At 40.8% G+C, this 18034-nt stretch overlaps 1 protein-coding gene across 1 annotated transcript in view; it reads left to right on the top strand.

The window, feature by feature from the left end:
- The window catches only part of LOC122551256 (signal transducer and activator of transcription 4-like), a 103057-nt gene that overhangs the window by 7229 nt on the left and 77794 nt on the right, over positions 1–18034 (top strand). Inside the window, exons 2-3 of the mRNA XM_043692873.2 lie at positions 6067–6195; positions 9590–9734. Of these exons, the coding sequence (XP_043548808.1) occupies positions 6068–6195; positions 9590–9734 (273 nt within the window). The 5' untranslated portion in view covers position 6067. The remainder of the gene's footprint in view (positions 1–6066; positions 6196–9589; positions 9735–18034) is intronic.

Raw genomic sequence — 18034 nt, 5'->3', positions numbered from 1 at the left:
TAAAGGAGAACCAGCGAATGTGTTGTAATTAGATTTGCAGAAGAAGTGTGATATTGCGGAACATAAAAGCTGATGTTGTAGGGGGTAACATATTGACATAGGTAGAAGATTGACTGGCTAGCATTTGTATAAATTATTGGCAATATGTAACAAGTGGTGTGCCACAGGAAGCTTTGTAATTTATCTAAATGACTTAGATGAAGAGACGCTAGATATGGTTGCTAAATTTGCTGACAACACAAAGATATGCAGGAAAGTAAGTTGTGAAGGGAACACAAGGAGGCGACAATAAAATAGATTAAGTGAATAGACTCTGGAAAATAGAGTACAAAGTTGAAAAATGTAAAATTATTTATCTTGGCAGGAAGAATAAAAATAATCTTATCCAGATGATGAGTGATTACGGAGATATAGAAGGATTTGGTCCACATGCATGAATCAGGAAAGGTTAGTAATCAGGAATAGCAAGTAAATAGGAGAAATGATAGAGCACTACTATTTCTCATGAGGTGATTGAATAGAAAACTAAGGACATTATGCTTCACTTAGACAAACACTGGTGGGGACTGCATCTGGAGTACTGTATACAATATTGAGCATCTTACTTAAGGAAGGATGGAAATGCATTGAGGAAAGTCAGAGGAGGTTTACTAGTCTAATTCCAGAAATGGGCATGTTCTCTGATGAGGTAAAAACAATGACTGCAGATGCTGGAAACCACATTCTGGATTAATGGTGCTGGAAGAGCACAGCAGTTCAGATAGCATCCAAGGAGCTTCATGAGAATAGTTTGAATAGGTTAGGCTTGTATTTGCTGGAGGTTAGAAGAGTATTGGGCGACCAGATTTAAATGCATAAAATCCTGAATGGTGTTGACAATGTAGATGTGAAGAGGATGTTTCCTGTAATGGGAGAATCTAGAACCAGGGGTCATTGGTTAAAAATCAGGGATCGCCTGCTTAAAACAGAGACGAGGTGAGCTTTTTTTTCCCACAGGGATTGTGTGTCTTTGGAACTCATTTCCTGAAAACATTATGGAAACAGCATCTTTGAATTTTTTTTTGGTCAAAACTGGGTAGATTCATGTTAAGCTAGATGGTGAAAAGTTCAGGGGTTGATGGGAATGCATATTTGAGATTACAACCAGAACAGCAGTGATCTTCTTGAGTGGTGGAGCAGGCTCAAGGGGCTGAATGGCCAACACCCTCCTAATTCGTATAATATGGACTGGACTGGGACAATTTAATGTGACTTCTCTGAAGCTTTGTTTCTATTTAAGTCTTTGGTGAAATAATAACTAAAAATCCTGAATTTTATGAAGTACTGTTGCAAAAATATACTAATCTAACTGTGGATGTTTGCTAGTTCCTCTACTGGTAGGTCAGGCAGCATCCAGGGAACAGGAGAATCGACGTTTCGGGCATAAGCCCTTCTTCAGGAATCAACAGGAGAATCGACGTTTTGATTCCTGAAGAAGGGCTTATGCCCGAAACATCGATTCTCCTGTTCCCTGGATGCTGCCTGACCTGCTGCACTTTTCCAGCAACACATTTCCAGCTCTGATCTCCAGCATCTGCAGACCTCACTTTCTCCTCTACTGGTAGACCTTTCCAGACTGATATTAGGAAACACTATTGCATGAAATAATGCCAGATTAATTATTACAATTAAAACCAAGAGTGTTAGAATTTTAATTTCTGAAGTTAAGGCATATAGGAAAATTTCTAGTCAATAGAGTTATGTTATAGAACATAGAACATTACAGCGCAGTACAGGCCCTTGGGCCCTCGATGTTGCGCCGATCCAAGCCCACCTAAACTACACTAACCCACTATCCTCCATATACCTATCCAATGCCCTCTTAAATGCCCATAAAGAGGGAGAGTCCACCACTGTTACTGGCAGGGCATTCCATGAACTAACGACTCGCTGAGTGAAGAACCTACCCCGAACATCAGTCCTATATCTACCCCCCCTTAATTTAAAGCTATGCCCCCTTGTAATACCCGACTCAATACGCGGGAAAAGGTTCATACTGTCGACCCTATCTAACCCCCTAATCATCTTGTACACCTCAATCAAGTCACCCCTAAACCTTCTTTTCTCTAGTGAAAACAGCCCCAAGTGCCTCAGTCTTTCCTCATACGATTTTCCTTCCATACCAGGCAACATCCTGGTAAACCTCCTCTGCACCCGTTCCAATGCCTCCACATCCTTCCTATAGTATGGCGACCAAAACTGCACACAATATTCCAGATGCGGCCGTACCAGAGTCTTATACAACTGCAAAGTTGGATGAAGATCATCCAAGATATCATTAAAAGGCAGGATAGGCATGGAGGATTACATGACAAAAGTGAGGACTGCAGAAGCTGGAGACCAGAGTTTAGATCAGAGTGGTGCTAGAAAAGCACAGCAGGTCAGGCAGCATCCGAGGACCAGGAAAATCGATGTTTCGGGATGAAGGGCTTTTGCCCGAAACATCAATTTTCCTGCTCTTCAGATGCTGCCTGACCTGCTGTGCTTTTCCAGCACTACTCTGATCTAAAAAATGACGGATTATTTGGCCTACTCCTGTTCCTATCTTGCTATACAACTAGGTAACCAGCCAGTTAGATAATGGTGGATAGGCATTCAAGGAGAATAGTGTAGTCAGTTGTATTAAAGGCTGCACACCATTGATGTATGTGAGGCAGGATAGTTTATTTCATTCCAGTTCCTATAGAATACCATTTGACTGTTTGATTAAAGCTATTTTGATATCACGTAAACCTGACTGGAGGGAGTTCTAGGGAGGATGGGCATCATTTTGGAAGGTGAGATCATAATCGATGAAATTGGAGATGGAACAAAGATTGAAAGTAGGGTGATATAGTGAATTCCAAGAGAGAGAAGGTAGCAGATATTTTTTGAACAACAGAAATGTGAGAGAACGAAGTTGTACAAGTAGTTATTCTAAAACGTGATGGTTGCGTTCTTGTGCACCCCTGCTTTATAGAAAAATAGCACTTAAAGTGGATAAGTATGTACCTGTCAGGCAGGGAGGAAGATATAGAACGCGTGAGCCGTGGTTTACTGAGGAAGTGAAATCCCTGGTCAAGAAGAAGGCGGTGGCTTATGTTAGGACAGAATGTGAAAACTCAGTTAGGGGGCTTGAGGGTTACAAGGAAGTCAGGAAAGACCTAAAAAGAGAGCTCAGAAGAGCCAGGAGGAGACATGAGAAGTTGTTGGCGGATAGGATCAGGGTTAACCCTAAGGCTTTCCGTAGGTATGTCAGGAATAAAAGAATGACGAGAATTAAATTAGGGCCAATCAAGGATAATAGTGGGAAGTTGTGTGTGGAGTCAGAGGAGATAGGGGAAGCACTAAATAAATATTTTTCAACAGTGTTCACTATAGAAAATGAAAATATTGGCACGGAAGATACAGAGATACTTGCATCCAGACTAGAAGAGATTGAGGTTCACAAGGAAGAGGTATTAGAAATACTGACAAGTCCCCTGGGCTGGATGGGATCTATCCTAGGATCCTCTGGGAAGCAAGGGAAGAGATTGCCGAGCCTTTGGCATTGATCTTCAAATCATCATTGTCTACAGGAATAGTGCCTGAGGACTGGAGGATAGCAAATGTGGTTCCTTTGTTCAAAAAGGGTAGTAGAGACAACCCTGATAATTACAGACCAGTGAGTCTCACTTCAGTTGTTGGTAAAGTGTTGGAAAAGGTTATAAGTGATAGGATTTATAACCATCTAGAAAAGAATAATCTGATCAGGGACAGTCAGCACGGTTTTGTAAAGGGTAGGTCGTGCCTAACGATTTTTTTGACAAAGTGACCAAACAGGTAGATGAGAGTAAACTGGTTGATGTGGTGTATGTGGATTTCAGCAAGGCATTCGATAAGGTTCCCCACAGTAGGCTATTATACAAAATGCGGAGGAATGGGATTGTGGGAGACGTAGCAGTTTGGATCAGTAATTGGCTTGCTAAACGAAAACAGAGGGTTGTAGTTGATGGAACATGTTCATCTTGGTGTCCAGTTACTAGCGGCGTAACGCAAGGGTCAGTGTTGGGTCCACTGCTGTTTGTCATTTTTATAAATGACCTGGATGAGAGCTTAGAAGGGTGGGTTAGTAAATTTGCGGACGATACTAAGGTCGGTGGAGTTGTGGATAGTGATGAAGGATGTAGTAGGTTGCAGAGAGACATAGATAGGATGCAGAGCTGGGCTGAGAGGTGGCAAATAGAGTTTAATGTGGACAAGTGTGAGGTGATACACTTTGGACAGAGTAATTGGAATGCAAAGTACTGGGCTAATGGTAAGATTCTTGGGAGTGCAGATGAGCAGAGAGATCTCGGTGTCCATGTACACAGATCCCTGAAAGTTGCCACCCAGATTGACAGGGTTGTTAAGAAGGCATACAGTGTTTTGGCCTTTATTAATAGAGGGATTGAGTTCCAGAACCAGGAGGTTATGCTGCAGCTGTACAAAGCTCTGGTACGGCCACACTTGGAGTATTGTGTACAGTTCTGGTCACCGCATTATAAGAAGGATGTGGAAGCTTTGGAAAGGGTGCAGAGGAGATTTACTAGGATGTTGCTTGGCATGGAAGGAATGTCTTACGAGGAAAGGCTGAGGGCCTTGAGGCTGTTCTCATTAGAGAGAAGAAGGTTGAGAGGTGACTTAATAGAGATATACAAGATAATCATAGGGTGGACAGGGAGAGCCTTTTCCCAAGTATGGGGACGGCAAACACGAGGGGACACAACTTTAAAGTGAGGGGAGATAGGTATAAGACAGATGTCAGAGGTAGTTTCTTTACTCAGAGTATGGAATGCTTTGCCTGCAACGGTAGTAGACTCGCCAAGTTTAAGTGCATTTAAGTCATCATTGGACAGGCAAATGGATGTACATGGAATAGTGTAGGTGGGATGGGCTTCAGATTAGTATGACAGGGCGGCGCAACATCGAGGGCCATAGGGCCCGTACTGCGCTGTAATGTTCTATGTTAAAGTGTTGGAGATGTAATTGCTATAGAGCCGACGGACGTTTTGAAAGTTTGCTCTTAGAAACAGTGTCCCCAATTTGTCAATTGCATTACAGCAAATTTGCATTGATGAAACCCGTGTTATAGCAAAACAACCTGTACGTGAGCAGAGACAGCTGTTATCATGGAAGTCGGGTTTGCCCCTCATGTCTTTTTTTAAATCTCTCTCCCCTCATCTTAAAATGTGCCCCTTAAAAATTGCACAAAAAATAATGTTTGATTTAACACCACACAGTTATCAATATCAGGGATTTGTTCAGAATAATGTTTATGATAATAGTGAGAAATTTGAACACTCATTTACCAAATGGGGTTAGACTTTCTCTTTACCTTCCGTGTACATCAGGAATTGGGCACATCCACCATTATTTTCCAGTCAGTTATTTTCAGATTAAGATGCATCAACATTTTCAGAGTAGAAAAAATATACCATTCTGGCACTACATGATGAAGACAAACCCAGGTTGGAAACGTCATAGTGTTTGTGTTTGTGGTTGCATTATATTTTATATTTTGTGGTAAAATACCTGTAACACTTTCACATGTTCACACCTTTTTTCCCTTATGAAACTCAGAAGATTGTCAGATATTCTGCTTTTTTTGAAATGACCTACCTTCTATTAAAATACATACTGACTCATATTGAGTTTTGCTACAGCTGACATTGCAACAAATAATACATTTTCTAATATATTTTTCACAATTATCTACTATATCCAATAGAAGTAATAACTGCTGGTTATATTCCTGTGTTAGCAAAATGTTCCAAACCACACATTTACAATAAATAATAATTCAGCCAGGGTAACAGGGTGTGTGTGGGTGTATTATGTAAGTGGGTCAGTTATACATGAGCAGTTGTAGGAAACAGGAAAAAGAAGAGGTAACATTAAGAGCACTTTAAATAGCAACGTTTGAAAATCACATTGGTTTTCTTAAAAATCTGATCACTTTGTTCTTTAATTTCCAATAATTAGATTTATTCTGGAATGATAGCTTTTGTTTTACAAAATTTTTGACAGAATGTCCCAATGGCATCAACTTCATCAACTGGATACACAGCTCCTGGAAAAAGTAGACCAGTTGTACGATGATACTTTTCCCATGGAGGTCCGTCAGTTCCTAGCACATTGGCTGGAGCACCAGGATTGGTGAGATCTTTGTTATATTCACCTGCCTTTGATATCAAAGTTTATTTTGGAGTGTTGATATATAGATAAATTAGCTTTGTTTCTTATAACACACTTATTCATCCTCACCAAGTTTTCTTCTTTAAAGCAGGAATAAAGACAGAATCAGGGCATGTCATGATGTGTAAAAAGGGGTAACAAAAGTTCAAATGCTTTAATTTTTTAGAAACAAAAATCTTGCACAGAAGATCAAATAATACCTGTGAAGAGAAGAGGCAGTTTGGGCAGGACCCGACTTAAGAAGTGAAAAATGCAAGTTGAACAAACACTTCAATAGAATAATTTTAAAATGTAGATGAAGGGGAAAGATAAAGTAGTTGTGCAATTACCAGTTACTTGCTCAAAAGAAAAACTCTTTAGTTCTGAGAAAGATTCTTTATCCAAAACATTTTGGATATATTTTATTGACCGGCAAACTGCAGATTTTAAATAGGTGTTACGCATCTACAGGAATGTCACACTGGCAGCAGTGGTTATCTTTTAAATGAACCTATATGCAGGGAAACATAGCAGCCAATTTGTGCACATTGAGGCTGGTGGTTGCAGGTGTAGGAACAACAACTGGGGACACAGTTCAGAAATAATTAATAATCAATTAGTAAATGATAGAGCAGGCTAGAGGGGCCAAATGGCCCACCGCTGCTCCAGATTTGCATGTTCATCCATAAAATGAAGGCCCTTCAATTGAATGGCTTGCTTGGCCTTTTCAGAGGGCAATTTTATTTCAAAAAAATCACCATATTCTTGTAGTTCTGGAGTCACCAGATATGTTGCATGAAAATAAACAGTGTTATGACTAATGTGGCACTGGAAAAGCACAGCAGGTCAGGCAGCATCTGAGGAGCAGGACAATCGATGTTTCAGGCTTATGCCTGAAACGTCAATTGTCCTGCTCCTTGGATCCTGCCTGACCTGCTGTGCTTTTCCAGCACCACACTTTTTGACTATGATCTCTGGCATCTGCAGTCCTCATTTTCTCCTAGTGTTATGACAAATTCCCAAAATTATTATGGTTTCTGGGTACCTACTCGGAATACTCCAAATTGTCAAGTACTGAGTGAGGAGGGCTGAACTGGTTCCCATTTATAATCTCCTGCCCCCTTAATTACCAACAAGGTTAATTTACAAGGGATCACTTTCCTTATGGATACCTTTTTCCCAGGTCAAATTAATTTGTCTTTTGAAAAGAGCCAATTTAACATCTCTTGAGTTAACAAAGAGTAAGTTTCTTAGTTACTAAATGTGAGTAGATGTTATAAAATAATGCACATACACACAGATTAAAAATGACAAGTAATTCTGAAAATATTGTAAACGATATATGATTCAGTCTCCCAGTCATTCAAGAAAAGATGATAATGGAAAGTTGAGCAGTCAATATTGACATTTGATAAATTGCCAGGACCAATGAGCTTCATCCCAGTGTGTTAAAGGGAGGGGTGATAGAAACATTGGATGCATTAATGAATGTGTTTTCTAATTCTATTGATTCTGGAAAGGTTCTTGCTGACTGAAATGCGGCAATGTAACCCAGCTTTTTAAAAAGGGAGAACAGAGAAATATAGATATGTTCACTTAATACCACTAATAGGTGAAATGTTAAACTATTATAATGGATATGATAACTGCACATTCAGAAAAGATGGCAAATTCGGACATAGTCAGCATGGATTAATGAAAGGGAAACAGTGTTTGACAAATCTGGTGGATTTTTGTAAGGCTGTAACTTGTATCATAGACAACGGAAAATCAGTGAATGTTGTGTATTTGGATTTTGATAAGGTCCCACAAAAGATTGTAATAGTAATAAAATTAGAACTTGTGGAATTTTGGGGAATATACTTTTATGGATTGAAATTTAGTTAATAGACAGAAAGCAAAGTCCAAACAAATGGAGTATTCTCAAGATCAAAAACAGAAAAATAGAAACTCAGCAGGTCTGGTAGCATTTGTAGGAAAAACACAGAGCTCTCCATCAGGATGGCTGCTGTTTGTGGACAACCACAAGGATCAATGCTAGATCCACATCTATTCAATATCTATATTAAGCTAGAGAGGGTTCAGAAGGGATTTATCAGGATGTTGCAGGGTATGGGAGATTTGAGTTATAAAGAAAGGCTGGGACTTTTTTAACTGTAGCGTAGGAGGTTGAAATGTCAGTCATACAACATGGAAACAGACCCTGGAATAGGAAAGGTTTGGAGGGATATGGGCCAGCAACAGACAGATGAGACTAGTTTGGATTATGTTCGGCATGACTGGTTGGACCGAAGGGTCTGTTTCTGTGCCGTGTGACTCTATCTATCTAAATGATTTAGATTTGGAGACAGATTTTAATATTTCTAAGTTTGTTGATGACTTCAAGCTAGATGGAAACAAAAGTTGAGAAGGATGCAAGGAGGCTTCAAAACAATGTACAAAGGTGTTACATTACGTTTAAAATGACAAACAGATTCTAGAAGAACGGAAGCTTGCAATAGATTGTTGGTGACAATGGATTTGTGGAATAGAGACGAGTTTCCTTTCCAACTTACCATCCAATAACGGACTGAGAAACACTCGTCACAAACACCCTTTGCCTTGTCAAAAATCACAATTTGTAAAAGACAAAAATTTGTTGACATGCAAATGACGATCTAAGGAGAAAAAACATTTTAAAACTACAAAGTGAAATGTAGACCCACAGTACTTGCCTTTACTTTCTTATCTTTTCGTACATCCAGCAAAGGCTTATCTTCTGTTGGGTTATGTTTTCCTGGGAGCCAACAGCCATATAGAGCCTTACATAAGTGGCTACTTGTTGTACACGAGATATGACACTTTGTAGGGTATTAAAATGTGAGCAACAGTTTACCTGCTATAAACCTATTTTTTTTAAAAAAAGGGGGCAAGAAGACGACCCTCCAAACCTACTCTGCCACCATCCTTGCTGGGTCACCATATCCTGCTTTAATTATGCAGATCAGATCCCATGATGTTCTTGGGGCCAGTGTGAGAGCGGTTGTGGTTTATCCAACGGACCAACTTGCCTGATATTTTTGGCATCACCAAAGGTTGTACTGAGAGAGTCATAATGCCAAGTTTGTTCCTGTTTTCACACACTCACACTTTCCAGTATATTCAAAGAGAAAAATGTCTAAACTTTCCAGGTACCAGATTCTGGACATGAAATACACCTACAGAATTAGGTTTGTTCATTTCTTTGTGTTCTGAATCATCATGGATTTTCCATTGTGGAACAAAGTTTCATAATTTTTTTCATTAATGATGTATAACGTAACAATTTCAAAAACTGTTTTAGTGAAGGATGAGGTACTAAGCCTTCTATTTAATTGTTTGTCATTGTTTTCAACAGGGATCTTGCCTCGAATAATGATTCACTGGCCACTCTTCTGTTCCATAATTTATTAAAACAAATAGATGACCAGTACAGTCGTTTCTTCCTTGAAAAAAATTTTCTGCTTCAGCACAATCTTAAAAGAATTAAACAAAACCTTCAGGTATGATTTTAATAATGCTTCCAGACTGTCTTGACTAATCGAAATTCTTGCTTCCCTATTATGTGTCACAAGAAAGTAAGGAGGCATGGGATACAGGGAAATTTGGCTGTCTGGATACAGAATTGACCGGCTCATAGAAGACAGAGGGTGATAGTAGATGGAAAGTATTCAGTCCAGAGCTTGGTGACTAGTGGTGTTTTTCAGGGATCTGTTTTGGGACCTCTGCTCCTTGTGATTTTTATAAATGACTTGAATGAGGAAGTAGAAGGGTAGGTTAGTAAGTTTGCTGATGACACGAACATTGGTGGAGTAGTGGATAATGTGGACGGCTGTTATAGATTGCACCCGGACGTTGACAGGATGCAGAACTGGGCTGATAAGTGGCAGATGGAGTTCAACCTGGAAAAGTGTGAAGTGACTCATTTTGGGAGGTTGAATTTGAATACAGAATACAGTGTTAAAGGCAGGATTTTTGGTAATGTGGAAGAACAGGGGGATCTTGGGGTCCATGTCCATAGATCCTTCAAAGTTGCCACCCAAGCTGATAGGGTTGTTAAGAAGGCATATGCTGTTCATTAGCAGGGGGATTGAGTTTAAGAGCCGGAAGGTTATGCTGCAGCTCTATAGAGCACTGGTTTGGCCACACTTGGAATATTGTTTTGTTCTAGTTGCCTCATTATAGGAAGAATGTGGAAGCTTTAGAGCTGCAGAGGACATTTACCAAGATACTGCCTGGACTGGAGGGCATGTCTTCTGAAGAAAGATTGAGGGAGCTAAGACTTTTCTCATTGGAAAGAAGGGTGAGACGAGAATGGATAGATGTGTACAAAATGATGAGAGGCATAGATAAAGTGAATAGTCAGAGACAGCTATCACAAGGGAACATAATTTTAAGGTGATTGGAGCAAGGTTTAGGGAAGATATCAGAGGTAGATTCTTTACACAGAGAGTGGTGGGTGTATGGAATGCACTGCCAGAGGTGGTAGTAGAGTCAGATACATTAGGGACATTTAAGGAACTCTTGGATAGGCACATGGATGATAGTAAAATGAAGGATATGTAGGTTAGTTTGATTTTGAGTAAGGTTGGCACAACATCGAGGGCTGAAGGTCCTGTACTGTGCTTTGTTCTGTGAGAGTAATTTGGACTAATGATTCATCCAGAGTTTGAAATTGATATGTTTTTCACTTTAACATTGATAGTCTACATAATCTGGTATATATTAATATTGAAAAGGCAGGAAATACATTTGCATTGTTCATCTAAAGGTTCTGTCTTGGCCAATTTCATTTTGGAAACATGTGAGAACTTGATGTATTAAAGAAGTTATGAATTGACTTTCACAGATCTATGGACAGTTTATAAAAAATGAATGAAGAGGTTGTGGATCAGTGATTTTACTATATAAATTATTCATGTAGAATAGAAAAGCTTTCTTATGCTGTTGACTTTTTCCATATCATCATTGGAGTAAGTTCACTGTTACATACAAAATAATAAACTGGCATCTTTATGCATGTGCCTAAGACTATTTAATCATTAAATGTAACCTACTGTTGATAAAATTTTGTTTGCTAGTCCATCAAAACAACATTGAAGACAATAATTGGTGAGTGGATCCAACCAGTTGGCACACTGATTTATAAGTAGGTTTGTTTTTGGACACAAGATTAGTAGGGTAAAACCAAATCTATAGATTAGGAGAAGTACACAGTGGCCTAAACAAAGTTAACAGGGAAGTAATGTCTAAGGAGTTGAAGCGCTCAAGGGAGATGGTGTTAAGAGGGAATATCTTCAGTTAGGTACCATGGCAATAGGAGCCAGTAGCAGTTCTTAAGTCACAATACCAATGTTTATTCTCAGCCACAAGAGTCAAACCTACATATTTCCCCATACCTTAACAACTTAACCATCTTAGCAAGGAACAGTACCTAGGAAGCTATGAATACTATGCATGGCATGACAGAGCTCGATAGTAAATTCACAATGGATAGGCTTAACAATACTGTTGACTCATTTGCCATGGGCAAAAATCCAGATGCTGATTCTATACCATTAAGCCAGGTATCTTGCTGGATCTGCATGAATCTCTCCGCCCCTGCTGGAGTGAGGGAACAGTGCCCGGGAATATGCATTGATTAAATATTGAGGACCACCATTGTGAACATCAATGGAAAAGTATTTGTCTGTATTGCCCTTGTCAGATTTCAAATCCCAACTGATCCAACTCAGTTGACCTGATCATTTCTGTTTGGCAGCTATAAGGGAAATGTAAAAATGATAGATCACTATATATTGCCTGAATCAACCTCATCAAGGCATCAGAGTATGTACATAATTACACTGTATTGAAATTCCTGGACAACTTTTGTTGCCTACTGTGGCTGCTCAATATGATCTGCTGTTTCCATGAAAACATGAGAGCTATAATGTAACGTTAAGTCTGATGGAGCAACACTGAAACTGGTTATGATCTGCAGTGGGGTTTGGCAAAATTATACAACAGCACTGACACTCAGCATTTTTTTCTCTCTGCTCCTATTGTATGCCATTAGTGTTTGGAAGACTAATGTCATGGTGAAGGTTGAGGACATAAAATCACCATGGACAATATAACCCTGGATGTTGTTCACTAGTTTACACATATTGGCTTCACAATCACCGAAAATCAATCGCTTCATGATGAAATCACATATGCTTCACAAAAGGTGCAGCTGTCATGTTGCGTCCAAGCTGAATAAGAATCTGCAATGACAACCTGACTTGAGAACGCCAAACTGTGATTCTTCTCAACTAATGTCATCCTCTATTTTTTAATTCACCAGTCGGACACGGTTGGCAATTGCTGCCTGTCTCTATCAAACTTAATTAATTTATTAAGTACTTAAGTAAATGATACATGCCTTAACTACTAAAGATATTTCAACCACAATCGTTTACTACCCTAGGTTCTGCAACTAACCTCAAATATTATTACCCAGGACAGTTGGCAGCTGGCTAGACTGGAACTCTCCTCGATGTCTTCACAACTTCTCCTTCCATATTGTACCTCTTGCAGTGTTATTAGAGTCAGAGATGTACAGCACGCAAACAGACCCTTCAGTCCAATTCATCCAAGTCGACCAAATATCAGAAATTAATCTAGTCCCATTTGCCAGCACTTATCCCATATTCCTGTAAACCCTTCCTATTCATTTACCCATCCAGGTGCCTTTTAAATGTTGTAATTTTCCCAGCCTCCTCCACTTCCTCTGGCAGCTCATTCCTAACATGCACCACCCTCTGCATGAAAACGTTGCCGCTTAGGTCCCTTTAAATCTTTCCCCTCTCACCCTAAACCTATGCCCTCTACTTGTCTATTTACCCTATCTGTGCACCTAAGGATTTTATAAACTTTTATAAGGTCACCCCTCAGCCTCCAACACTGCAGGGAAAACATTCCCAGTCTAGTCAGCCTCTGCCTACAGCTCAAACCCTCCAACCCCGTCAACATCCTTGTAAATCTTTTCTGTACCCTTTCAAGTTCTACAACATCCTTCCTATAGGAGGGAGACCAAATTGCACACAATATTCCAAAAGTGGCTTAACCAATGTCCTGTACAGCTGCAACATGACCTCCCAACCCCTATACTCAATGCTCTGACCAATACAGGAAAGCATACCAAACGCCGCCTTCACAATTCTATCCAACTGCAATTCTACTTTCAATGAACTTTGAACCTGCACTCCAAGGTCTCTTTGTTCAGCCACTCTCCCCAAGACCTTATAATTATGTGTAAAAATCCTGTTCTGATTTCTTTCCAAAGTACAGCACTTTACATTTACCTAAATTAAACTCCATCTGCCACTCCTCTGCCCATTGGCCCATTTGATCAAGATCCCATTGTACTCTGAGGTCACCATCTTAACTGTCTGCTACACCTCCAATTTTGCTGTCACCTGCAAACTTACTAACTATACCTCCTACGTTCACATCAAAATCATTTGCATAAATGTCAAAAAGCAGTGGACCCAGTACCAATCCTTGTGGCACACCACTGGTCACAGGCCTCAAGTCTAAAAAACAATCCTTGACTGCCGCCACCCTCATTCTTCTGCCTTCAAGCCAATTCTGTATCCATTTGGCTAGTTCTCCCTGTATTCCGTGGTGATCTAACTTTGCTAACCAATCTACCATGAGGAACTTTGTCAAAATGCCTTACTGAAGTCCATATAAATCACTCTGCCATCATCAATCCTCCTTGTTATTTTTTCAAAAAACTCAGTCAAGTTAGTGAGACATGATTTCCCATGCACAAAGCTAAGTTGACTATCCTTAATCAGTCCTTGCCTTTCCAAATACATGTGACTCCTGTCCCTCAGGATTCCTTCCAACAACTTGCCCAAGGTTGAAGTCAGGCTCACAGGTCTACAGTTCCCTGGCTTTATCTTACCACCCTTTTTAAGTAGTGGCATCACATTATCCAACCTCTGGTCTTCGAGCACCTGTGACTATTGATGATACAAATATCTCAGCAAGGGGGCCAGCAATCATTTCCCTAGCTTCCCAGAGTTCTAGGTTACACCTGATTAGTTCCTGGGGATTTATCCACCTTTATGCATTTTAAGACATCCAGCACCATCTCCTCTGTAACATGGACATTTTTCAAGATGTCACTATTTATTTCCCCACCTTTTCTATCTTCCATGTCCTTCTCCACAGTAAACACTGATGCAAAATACTTGTTTAGAATCTCCCCGATCTCCTGCAGTTCCACACATCAGCAGCCTTGCTGATCTTTAAGGGGGCCCTATTCTCTCCCAAGTTACCATTTTGTCCTTAATGCATTTGGATTCTCCTTAACCCTATTTGCCAAAGCTATTTCATGTCGCTTTTTTGCCCTCCTGATTTCCCTCTTAAGTAAACTCTTCCTGCATTTATACTCTTCTAGGAATTCACTCAACCTCTGCTGTCTATACCTGACATATGTTCCTCCTTTTTCTTAACCAAAACCTCTATCTCTTCAGTCACCCAACATTCCCTAAACCTACCAGACTTGCCCTTCACCTTAACGGGAACATAATGTCTCTGGAATCTCGTTATCTCATATTTGAAGGTTTTCTATTTTCCAGCCATCCCTTTACCTGCAAACATTCACCCCCCAGTCAACTTTTGAAAATTTTTGCATAGTACCATCAAACCGGCCTTCCTCCAATTTAGAACTAAAACTTCTAGATCTTGCCAATCCTTTCCTTATTATTTAAAAACTAATAGAATTATGAATGCCTTGGAGCTGAGATGACTAACCTCCAATAACCACAACCACCTTCTTGTGTGCCAGGTTTGACTCCAACCAGCGAACAGCTTACCCCGATGCCCATTTATTGCAGTTTTGCTATGGCTTCTTGATGCCACACCTGATGTCAAAGGCTGTCACTCTTACCTCACATGAGATGTGAATAACATATGCTAGGCAGGAGTAAAAGCAGAGCAGTTTCCACCTTGCTGTTTCAGACATGTTCTTAGCAGGAAAAGAATTTGAACTCCGAGGCCCTGGAGCAGATAATTCCATCAGCATATGGTCATTGCTAAACAAGTGATGTTTCCACTGCCTTGGCCATTCTGGTTGGATGAGGGCCAATTACTCAAATACCTTCTGTACACTGGATTGGCAACAGAAGCACAAACTCTTGGACATCAAAACCTTCGCTACCACATCTGCAAATAAGATATGAAGATGGTGGATATTGACACTGGCAGCTGGGAGGTGGTCACTGATGGTTACGGCTTCTAGGTGCTAACCTTTTTAGAACAGGTGGAAACAGGTCCTTTGCCCAACAAGTCCACGCCGACCCTCCGAAGAGCAACTCATCCAGACCCATTTACCTACTCTATTATCCTCTATTCACCCCTGACTAATGCACCTAACCTACACATTCCTGAACACTATGGATAGTTTAGCTTGGCCAATTCACCTAACCTGCACGTCGTTGGACTGTGGGAGGAAACTGGAGCACCCGGAAGAAACCCACGCAGACATGGGGAGAATGTGCAAACTCCACACAGACAGTCGCCCAAGTTTGGAATTGAACCCGCGTTCCCGGTGCTGTGAGGCAGCAGTGCCAGCCATTGCACTACCGTGCTGCCCAGTGGACTGTGAAAGAACTATGGAAGAAGTAAGCAGAAATTAAAATCACACCAGCTGAGAAGACCCAGCGACAAGAGAAACCTGCACCATTTTAATCCACTGTCCTCATTTGCAGTAAATGTGAGATGAGGTGGATTTATTTAGCCAGAGGGTGGTTAATCTGTGGAATTTATTGTTGCTGAGGGCTGTGGAGGTCAAGTCATTGAGTGTATTCAAGGCAGAGATCAATAGGTTCTTGATTAGTAAGGGAATCAAGGGTTATCGGGAGAAAGCAGGAAAACCAAAGAACATAAAAAATTTACAGCCCAAGAACAGGCCCTTCAGCCCTCCAAGCCTGAGCCGATCCAAATTCACTGTCTAAACCTATCGCCCAATTCCTAAGAATCTGTTTCCCTCTGCTCCCCACCTACTCGTGCATCTGTCCAGACGCACCTTAAATGAATCTACCATGCCTGCCTCTGCTACCTCTGCTGGCAACGCTTTCCAGGCACCTACCACCCTCTATGTAAAGTACTTTCCGAGTGTATCCCCCTTAAACTTTTCACCCCTCACCTTGAATGTGTGACCTCTCATTATTGAATCCCTCACCCTGGGAAAAAGCTTATCTCTATTCACCCTGTCTATACTCTTTGCAGATCTCAATCAGGTCCCCCCTCAATCTCCTTTTTTCCAATGAAAACAATCCTAACTTGCTCAACCTCTCTTCATAGCTAGCACCTTCCATACCAGGCAACATCTTCATAAACCTTCTCTGCACCCTCTCCAAAGTGTCCACATCCTTTGGGTAATGTGGCGACCAGAACTGTACACAGTATTCTGAGTGCGGCCGAACCAAAGTCTTGTACAATTTTAACATGACCTGCCAATTCTTATACTCAATACCCCATCTGATGAAGGCAAGCATACCATATGTCGTCTTGACCTCTCTATCTACCTGTTCAGCCACCTTCAGGGTACAACGGATCTGAACTCCCAGATCTCTCTGCTCATAAACTTTTCCCAAGGCTCTACCTTTTACTGTATAGTTCGCTTTAGAATTAGGCTTCCCAAAATGCATCACCTCACATTTGCCTGGATTGAACTCCATCTGCCTCTTCTCGGCCCAATCTCCAGTCTATCTATAGTCTCCTGTATTCTTTGACAGTCCTCTATGCCTTCTGCTATTCCACCAATCTTTGTATCATCTGCAAACTTGCTGATCATACCAACGGTGCCCTCTTCCAGATCATTTATGTATATCACAAACAACAGTGGCCCCAGCACTGATCCCTGTGGAACACCACTGGTCACCTGTCTCCATTTTGAGAAACTCCCTTCAATTACTACCCTCTGTTTCCTGTTGCTCAATCAGTTCTTTATCCACCTCGCTAGAACACCCTGCACACCATGTGACTTCACTTCCTCCATTAATTTGCCATCAAATGCCTTACTAAAGTCCATGCATATGACATCTACAGCCCTTCTTTCATTGATCGACTTAGTCACTTCCTCAAAGAACTCTATCAAGTTGGTAAGGCATGATCTTCCCTACACAAAACCATGTTGCCAATCACTGATAAGCCCATTCTTTTCCAAATATAAATAGATTTTATCCCTCCCTACCTTTTCTAGCAACTTTCCCACCACCTACGTAAGGCTCACTGGTCTGTAGTTACCTCAAATATCCCTACTACCCTTCTTGTACAGAGGGAAAACATTAGGAACCCTCCAGTCCTCCGGCACCTCACCTGTGTTTAAGGATGCTACAGAGATGTCTGTCAGGGCCCCAGCTATTTCCTCTCTTGCCTCCCTCAGCACATCAAATCCGGTCCTGGGGATTTGTCCACCTTAATATCCTTTAGCCTACCCAACACATCTTCCCTCCTTATGTCAACGTGATCGAGTAAACAAACTTCTGTCTCTAATCTCAACATTCATCATGTCCATCTCCTCAGATGGACCCCTGATGCAAAGTAATCATTGAGAATCTCACCCATTTTCTCAGGTTCGACACACCGCCTTCCTTCCTTATCCTTTAGTGGTTGAGAAACCATAACAGCCATTATTGAATGGTAGAGAAACCTTGATTCTGCTCCTGTATCTTATGGTCTTATGGTAGAGACTGATTTAGCAGAGTGGGGCTCCTGAGCAATATCACTTAACACAGAATTGACCACCATCTTATAAGACAGA

Source organism: Chiloscyllium plagiosum, unplaced genomic scaffold (genome assembly GCF_037043375.1).
Source record: "Chiloscyllium plagiosum isolate Xiang-an unplaced genomic scaffold, Cpla_swu_hap1 HiC_scaffold_7, whole genome shotgun sequence".
Lineage (NCBI taxonomy): Eukaryota > Metazoa > Chordata > Chondrichthyes > Orectolobiformes > Hemiscylliidae > Chiloscyllium > Chiloscyllium plagiosum.
This window is presented reverse-complemented; position numbering and strand designations above follow the sequence as displayed.